Source organism: Centruroides sculpturatus, unplaced genomic scaffold (genome assembly GCF_000671375.1).
Source record: "Centruroides sculpturatus isolate CEXI.00-Female unplaced genomic scaffold, Cexi_2.0 scaffold2669, whole genome shotgun sequence".
Taxonomy (NCBI): Eukaryota; Metazoa; Arthropoda; class Arachnida; order Scorpiones; family Buthidae; genus Centruroides; species Centruroides sculpturatus.
The window spans coordinates 12,181-21,410 of NW_019386873.1; the positions used below are offsets into that span (position 1 = coordinate 12,181).

The 9,230-nt window shown below is 31.4% G+C and overlaps 1 protein-coding gene across 1 annotated transcript; it reads right to left on the reverse strand.

Annotated features, from left to right (window-relative positions):
- Window positions 1-814: 814 nt before the first annotated feature.
- On the reverse strand, window positions 815-2,975 carry LOC111615876. Its single transcript, XM_023357318.1, has 4 exons — window positions 2,906-2,975; window positions 2,329-2,561; window positions 1,401-2,198; window positions 815-1,164 (listed from the first exon to the last, which is right to left on the reverse strand). The coding sequence occupies exons 2-4, from the start codon at window positions 2,554-2,556 to the stop codon at window positions 1,099-1,101; spliced, it is 1,092 nt and encodes a 363-aa protein (XP_023213086.1). The 5' UTR covers window positions 2,557-2,561; window positions 2,906-2,975; the 3' UTR covers window positions 815-1,098.
- Between the last annotated feature and the right edge of the window lie 6,255 nt (window positions 2,976-9,230).

Here is a 9,230-nt window from a genome sequence, read left to right on the forward strand (position 1 = left end):
AGGTCATACATCTTCAGCAGTTAATGTTCTGGCACTTAAGAAAACTTATGGAACTCAATAATCGCTTAGAGATGTTTGGAATGTAAGCGTGATTGTCTCTCACTATTTCTTGTAAACTTCGGGACAGTATTTAACAAACTATGCTGAAGCAAGAGCCGCCAAATAACACACACATTTTCTAAAGGTACAATCTGGATTGTTTTGCTTCATTTTATATGCGGTAGTGTTAAGTTCGGAGAACATAATATTTGCTGTGTCAGACGCAAAACCGATCATGTCTTTGAAATAAAAAAACACTCAAATTTTAATTGTTCTTTGAGTAAGAACAAATGTTTTGCTGTTGTGCCTCTAGACTTAAATCACACGGAGCAGCTTGGATAGCTAAAAATGTATTTTGAAGCTTTATATTTCTTAAAATATACATTTGAGACGATTAATTTAACAAGCAAATTATCGTACAACTCAAAAATTCTTGAAACTCGCTAAAATCGTTAGTAATTCGATCAACTTAAAATATTCAAATTTTCTGTATATATAGAGGTAACGAAGTTTAAAGAACAACATTTAGAAGAACAATGTGAACAAAAATCAATTTATTGATTCATTAAATTAACATTAAACCAGAAATAATTTTTAATTAATTAACTGATATAATAAAATTAATTTAATCATTGAATTTGTCATTGTTTGAATTCCAGTCTTTTCGTTTCTTGAAAACCACAAAGTAAAGAAACTTATTCTCGAGTTGACGAGACTTTTTATATTGGAGATATTCCCCAAAAGTACTCTCTCGAAATGGATGAGAGACCTCGAATTCATATTTTAAGTTCAATCGATCCTTTTATCAAATCATTAGACACGGCTTTTATTGGAAAAGAATCTTCTTCGAATATCTACGAGATGTTAAATTATTGTCAATTATTTCGTTTGAAATATTTTAAGTCGCAATCGGTAAATTCTTCTCGACAAAGTTTTGATTGATATTTTTGAATTCCATTTTACAATTCGTGGTCTGTGGGGTTGAAAAGATGCAAGCATCACACTTTGGGGGTTTTCATCTTTATGTAAGCATCATTTCCAAGTGCCTTGCTGTCGATTTCATGTTTTCTTCCACCACGTTCTTTTGTTTTTCTGGACGAAGCCGGTTGTGGATGATTTCAAAATCTGAAAGAATTTCTGAAGTTCTTTTAAGTCGTCTGTAGCATTTGACTTAAAATGTGTATTAGTGTATTAGTTCGTTGTTTGTTCAAATTTTCAATCGTTTGATGGTCATATATATTCTGTCTTCACTTCGTTTTTGAACGTCTTGAAATGGAACATTACTTTCCTCACCAGGAACAAGGTTACTTTTCTCTACAAAAACGGTTGTAGCAGAGATATATTAAAATACTAGCACCTACCCAAAATAACATCATCAGAGATACAATTATATATTCGATTGTTTTTAGTTTTTTATATTTTGGATCTTGAAATGTTTCGTCATGATTTTCGTGATTCTTTTTCAATTCTACTAAACTCTGCTTAACTCTTGTTTTAAATCTAGTTTTTAAGTTCTTCGAATGAACAATCAATGGTTTACCAATCCTTTTCTTATGTCTAAACTGTGGAAATTGTTGTTTTCTATTTGATGTTTTATGTTTCTTCTTGAACTTAGTTCGTTTTTTGTTAAATGAGTAGAATTTCCTTAGCTTTATATTTCTGTTTTGAGTCAAGAAATAATGTTGAGGATAATTAAAAATACATTTTCCCCTTTTACATCGGTGTATTTCACTCTTAGCTATTTGAGCAATAATTTTGGATTTGGTCTTTTTCATTTTGTTTTTGAGTTTCATTCGTTTTTTTTGTTTTTCATCTTCATTCACGTCAAACAAAGAAAGAACTTTCCTCTTACTTTTCACCTCTTTATTATGTTCTTTGTTGATATTTCTGAAGAATTTCCTTTCCTTATTCAAATTAGTTTTAAAATTGTCATATTTGACAATCAAGTTGAATTTTTTTCTTCGATTATCATCAAATAATGAATCAATAGAAGGAAATTTTTCTTCTTCATTTTTTATGTCCTTATACTTGTTCCAATACTGGATCCATCTATTAATAAATGCTTTTCGAAACGATGAAGATGCCACAGTGTTATCAGCAACATATGAATGATTGATGATTGAACTTGGCTCTCTCATCGAGGATTGGGTTCTTCTTTTCTGTAATCCCAAGGAAAATAACGTTAATTTATTCATTTTAAGATAATATATAGTATTAATATATAATTAATAAAAACAATATTAGAAATTTGATAATTTATTCGAATGCCGTAGTGATTTTTATACGAACCTCGATTTGTTTCTTCATAAAGTTTAGAAGTTTTTGTTTCAGTGCCGAAGAAATATAATTTCCTCTGACTTCAGGTTCATTTTTGTCGTCATTGAATATATTAAAATCAAAAGTTTTCTTGACTTTCGAACGAGTCATTTTATTGGAATGTTTTGTCTCATATCCATGTTCTCCCCTCAATAAGCAAAGAACAAAAATTAACTTCAGATATATCTGAATCATTTTCATTAAATCTGTAAAATAAAATTTGTAATTCAAAATTTATTGTTATTTAAATATTTATAAATAAAAAAAAATTGAAAAAATGCTTATGTTGTATCTTCACTACTTATAATTGAAATATAATAATTATAAAAATAATTTATTTAAATATTTGTATTTGTAGTCATAAATTTCTTAAAAATCTTTTCTTCATTCTTAAGAATTGCTGCTATACACACAACAATTAATCATAATAAAGTCTGTTTGATTTCCAATCGGTGGCTATGAAATGTCTCGTCTACTCCATATTTAACATTAAAAGTATAACACGATAACATTCAGCAATTGATTCGTTAATAAAGATAAAAAAACTTACAAAATTCAATTGAAATATTAATCAACTCAATATCAATAAACGCAGAAAAATCTCTCTCCAATTCGCACTTGCTCGACTTGCAACAAAGCAGAACAATAATAAACTAACAATAGATTCTAAAATATTGTGTTTAACAATTATGAAAAATGAAATATGTTCGAATTTTATTGAATTTTAATAATTAATCGGTATTTTTTAAAACTCTTTTCGCACTGTGGGCACTAAAAGTACATTCTTTAGCAGCTCATTATGGGTTTGGCCAGACCCATAATGAGCTGGAAAGGACGGGTTCCGACATATTTGGGACCCGAAAAATTCCCGTGGTTTTTCGACCCGTCCAGATTTGGGTTTGATCCCGGATCTTAATATCCCACAGTTTTTAATAGGCCTATTATAATTACACATTTTAGCGTTCTTAATATTTATTAAAATGAAAAGAAAGACACTCAGTTTTTTTCTCTTTCCGACCTTCCGACCTGTGGGTACTAGCGGGTCTTTTTTTCTATACTCATCGTGGGTTTGACTAAGTTCACATTGATGTCAACGGATGATGATGATGATGATAAGAGCCTGACATACTACGAGTATATCCGGGATAGACTGAATGTTCATGAAAAATTCTTGAGGCTTTTCGACTGCCCAAATTTAATCCTAGTGTCTAGAACGGCGAGATAGCCTGAAATAGCTGTCACTCCCTGGGTTTGTTTAGCATGCGCCGCATGCTTAAGAGAAAGTTTTGAATGTCAATATACTTTTTATATGAGAACAAATATGCCAATAATAATTTATTCTAACGTGTAAACTCTTATCATTTGTGTTTGCTTTTACATTGAGAGCTAGCGGCTAGCCGTTTTAAGACAGTGCCATGCTTGCGGAACTCGATCGCTTGCTCGTTTGGAGGTTTGCCGCAGCAAAGTACGCGCGTATGACGTCATTCGAAGCATTTAACACAACCAGATTGTATCGAAAGCTTGAGGTACCCAGTCAGTATACATGTATTGTGTGCAGGGACTGATATACATAGAGATTAATAGGGCTTAAGCCCTTAGCCCCCAGTGTCAAGGGCCCACCAAATTTGAATTATTATCATAAATTTTTAATACCTTTTCATTATTATATATTTCATATATTTTATGTGTAGATATAATGGACTTTATAATAGTCCATACTTTTTATTCACACCAAATAACGTTTATGCCTATTGTTTAGTGCTAGAGATAGGCCTATTATTCTTATTATAACTTTCAGCATGGCCAAAAATTTTGGTAAGGGTTCACCCGTGTCTATCACTCTAAGCGATATGACTAGAAATCTCGAAATATATCATTTTTAAATATTTTGTATTTTATATAATTAATATTATGCTGTTGAGAATGACCAGTTAATTTTATCTAAAGCGTATTAAAACTGGATTTTAAACAAAATTTTAGAAATTTTTGATGGAATTTTTTTGACGTTCTTAATATATCAGATAATTGCAATAGTTAACAAGCTTTCGTTTTCCTTATCTTATCGTTTTATTTCATTGCTAATTTAAGATTATTAGTAATAATTGATATTAATTATAAATAGGATGTTCGAAGTAAATTAATTACTGTACATTTAAAGCTAATTTCTATATGATTTAGTGTTAAATAAATTTATAATACAAATTTATTTAGCACTATATCATAACATATTTTTGATACTTCCAATGTATAATAAAATGGAATATCATTAAATCGGTGCATAAAATAGACAAAATTAAAGATTTTTTTAAAACACTCGAGAAATATACTGGAATATCTAACAATTTATAAATACAGTAGAACCTCTATTATCCGGATTTTTCCTTATCCGGACTACCTTCATCCCCAATTAGTCCGGATAATCGAGGTTCTACTGTATGTTTTAATTAAAGACCTTCGTGAATGTGAGACCCAGACAGGTCATATTACCTGTCTGGGCCCTATATTTACGAAACTATTAAGACATCAGTTCTGAAAAACTTAGGGTTGAACCCGAGAGGATAAAAGGTTTTTTTTTTCAGGAATTTTTCAGGGTGATTTGTCTCAGATATGGCTCCTTTCCTACCACTCGGCCGCCATATTGTGAGCTTGGTAAACAATAACGTTTCTGCCTATTGTTTAGTGGTAGCGATAGGCCTATTATTCTTATTATAACTTTCAGAATGCCCAAAAATTTTGGTCAGGATTCACCCCTGTCTATCACTCTAAGCGATATGACTAGAAATATATCATTTTTAAATATTTTGTATTTTATATAATTAATATTATGCTGTTGAGAATGACCAGTTAATTTTATCTAAAGCGTATTAAAACTGGATTTTAAACAAAATTTTAGAAATTTTTGATGGAATTTTTTTGACGTTCTTAATATATCAGATAATTGCAATAGTTAACAAGCTTTCGTTTTCCTTATCTTATCGTTTTATTTCATTGCTAATTTAAGATTATTATTAATAATTGATATTAATTATAAATAGGATGTTCGAAGTAAATTAATTACTGTACATTTAAAGCTAATTTCTATATGATTTAGTGTTAAATAAATTTATAATACAAATTTATTTAGCACTAAGAAACCAACAATCCTTCGTTTACTTTTAAAGATTTATATCTACATTAATCATTTTTCTTTAGATACTCTTATTTAATTAATATTCATGTTCTAAATATAACCTATCTTGTTTCATTTTAAACATCCATGTCTCAGAAAAACCGATAATAGAATGGTATTATATAGAAGAAATGTAAAAGAATTTATACAGTTTTTCCAGTAATCTTCGAATATTCCAACATGTCAATTCGTTTATCGTTAATTCTCTAGTAGTTATTGATTATTTCTTAAAAAACCAGTGAATTTAATCACTTTAACCAGACTAATAACATANTATATAACTACAACATTTTCTTTTCTTATTTTTTTGAAACATTAAAATTAGTCGAATTTTTCGAGAAGAAAAATTATTTCAAAAATTAAAGATTAAATTAATGAACTTCAGATTTATATTATAGATATAATATAAAACCTTAATCTTGTAAAAGTTCCTACTCTGTATATTTTTCTCACTCCGTTGCAGCATTTAGCAAATAAATGTCACGAAAGAAAATATTCATTTCAAAAATGACATTATCTTCGCAATTTATTCTGGCAAATATTTCAGTATTGACGAATAAAAGATCACGAAAGACGTGCAATAATGAAATAAAAGTTTTGGAGTTATAGTGAAATTTTTTCGCGAAACACTCGACATTATCTATATATATATAAATGAATGTATGTCTGTCTGTCTGTTTGTCTGTCCTTCATGCATTACCACACCGTTTATCCGATTGCCATGAAACTTTGGGAAGTTGTTTAATATACTCCCGCGAAGGTTTCTGGCATAGTACGATTGCCATGAAGCTTTTAGAAGTTTTTTTAATACACTCCGTTTCTGGCATAGTACATTTATCCTACGATAGATGGCGCGATCCTACGATAGCGTGTATACGAGCATTTCATCGTGAGATCGATGGATTTCAAATTGTGAAGACCATTTCCCCCCTCCAAAAAATATCTCTATATATGCATTTGTGAACTGTTATTTACGATATTTGTAATAATTTTTGTTTAATCACTTTATTTCAACCTTTTTTTGCTAATTATGTATTCGCTCGAACTTCGTTAAAACCTTAACTGTATCCCGAACAACAACCGATGTGTTAGGAGGAAATTCGCCAATTTTATCGATCTAGGGATCCCCTTTTTCCAAATTTTAATATCGACTCAAAATAATTTAAAAAGACAAATTACAATAAAACGGTTTATTATCCAACTATCAGAAATTTCACAACATGCCAAGGAAGAAAGGAAGGAACAATTAAATAATTAAAATTGTAAAGGATTAAAAAATATATACAGTAGAACCTCCATTATCTGGACCTCTATTATCCGGATTTTCGATTATCCGAATTGTTAAAAATAAACAAAAATTTTACGAATTTGCTGATTTCCACTTGGCGAATTATGATACTGTTTATGTACGTAATGGAATGTATAACTTTTTTTGTTTCAACAACGTCTCACCCAGTACAGTGGTCGTAAACTCTTAAAAATATTATACGTAGTAATAAAAATATAACCTGACATACGTATTTATAAATAATTTCTATTCAAATTACATCATTTCTATGACCAAGGGCGGCGTAAGGCATGGACGACGTGGGCCACCGCCTATGCTTCCGAAGGGCCTCACGCCTCGAAAATTTATGCATTACTTAAAAGCCGCGAACGCGACGAAAAANATACAGTAATGTAATTATGCAGTGGTACTCAAAACGATAATCTATGAAAGCTTATGTAAATCGTGGTATAGGTAAGGAAATGCAACAAAATATAATGTGGAGGTTTATTGTTATCTATATATATATATATAAATGGACGTGTGTCCCTATATTTCACTTTTTCGCCAAAACTACACATCGCACGTGAATGATGTTTGTATGTGGTGGTAGCCCCAAGTCTCCATTCGTGCACCAGGGGGTTGCATCTCGATAGCTATAAGTGTGCGGGAGATATGAGGCTGAAAGTGATTGAAACTGGCTTTCTATTTCGAATGTTTTGTTCGAATTTGTTCGAATTAAATTCGAACATAAAATTTGAATATTGTTTCGATTATGAAGAAATTAATAATAAAAAAATAAACTTATTTTTATGATATATTGTAATTTCTAATTATAAAAGTTTAATAATCAATTTTAACTAATTGTCATTTAGTAATATTCTCGACTGCATTCTCTATATACAGTTTAGATGCAATTAGTTTAGAGAAACTATGTATTTTAGCCGAGAGAGAGCGATGGGCATTGTCCACTATCACGTGATCAGCTTCTATTCGGTTAGCGTAAAAATGAATACGAGGGAAAAGAAGGAACGCCAAGTTTCGCAAATTATTTTGCTGTAAAAATACATCGAATCGTAACGTTACACACATTAATATATAAAAGAAATGACAATAATTATCGGAAATCGTACAGTTTGGACAGGTAGGTGTCGATTTTAAAGGGACCTAATAAGTGATAGTGCACCTAACGAAATGCAGATGGCGCTTTAAAGAACTATAAATAGGGAAGATTCTCTGTGGGTCGTTGTAGTACAGGGAAATGTCGGCGATGGACGGCGAGAGACTTGTGGGGCATTCGGCCGATAGAGGTCTTCCGAGAAGCGAAGAAGCGGCGTTTTCGAACATTCCGGACGACGTGGACGACTTCCATCGCCGCTATCAATCTCCTCTGACGTCGAGATACGCCAGTCAGGAAATGGCCTACAACTTCAGCGACCATCGGAAATTCTCCACCTGGAGGCGACTCTGGATCATTCTGGCCAAAGCCGAGCAGGTAGGACCAACCGATTAAATTTTGTCTAATTCCTTCCTTAAGCGTTTCGTGGCGCCCTGTCGGAACCGTTCGGAGCGACACTGGGGTCAAGTCTAACCGTCGCAGTAGTTCGGATGGCCCGGCAGTATGGTACAATTGCTGACACGAACGACGCCGTTGGGACCGGAACGGTGCCCTTGAGCAGTTTTCCGCAACCTTTTGGCACACCCGTGGCTCAACACGGCACACCAAAATGTTATTCCCCTCAAAAACATATGTGATATGATACTATTAATAGAATTGCAATCCACTAACCTATTACTGTATTATCATTATTATTAAACAGACCTGTGAGCAAATTTATTTTACATATAACTTCTTAGAATACCAGTACATAAAAATGCATGGCTTGTAATAAAGAATAAACAAACGTTATCTTATTTCGTAAGTGCTGCGGCAGAGAATGGAACAAAAGCACCAAGAAACACAACGACGGTAATAAAAATATATAAATAAAACTTGAAATTAACAGAAAATGTGAAAGTCCACGTCGCAACTTTCACCGTGTGATGGCACACCGCTTGCGGAACACTTGTCCTAGAGCGTGAGTAGTAGTGGTTTGGGCAGCTTTGATCACAAAATTAATTTCAGATGTCAATTAAATTAAAATTGCAAATAAAAATTTGTTGAATAGAATTATTTCAGATCACAAAATTAATTTTTTGAGTAAATTACTATCGAATAAATTAAAATGACAATAATTGTATGAAATAATATAACACCAAAACGAATTTTTAAAATTTTTATCATCAATAGTAGAATTAATTATTTTCTTGATGGATATTTGTTTTAATATTCAGGTACATGACAGTTTGAAATAATATAACACTGAAATTATTTTGAAAAGATTTTTATTTTTTACGTTACAGATTATTTAAGTGTTTCCACTTTTTCCTTCAGTTTAT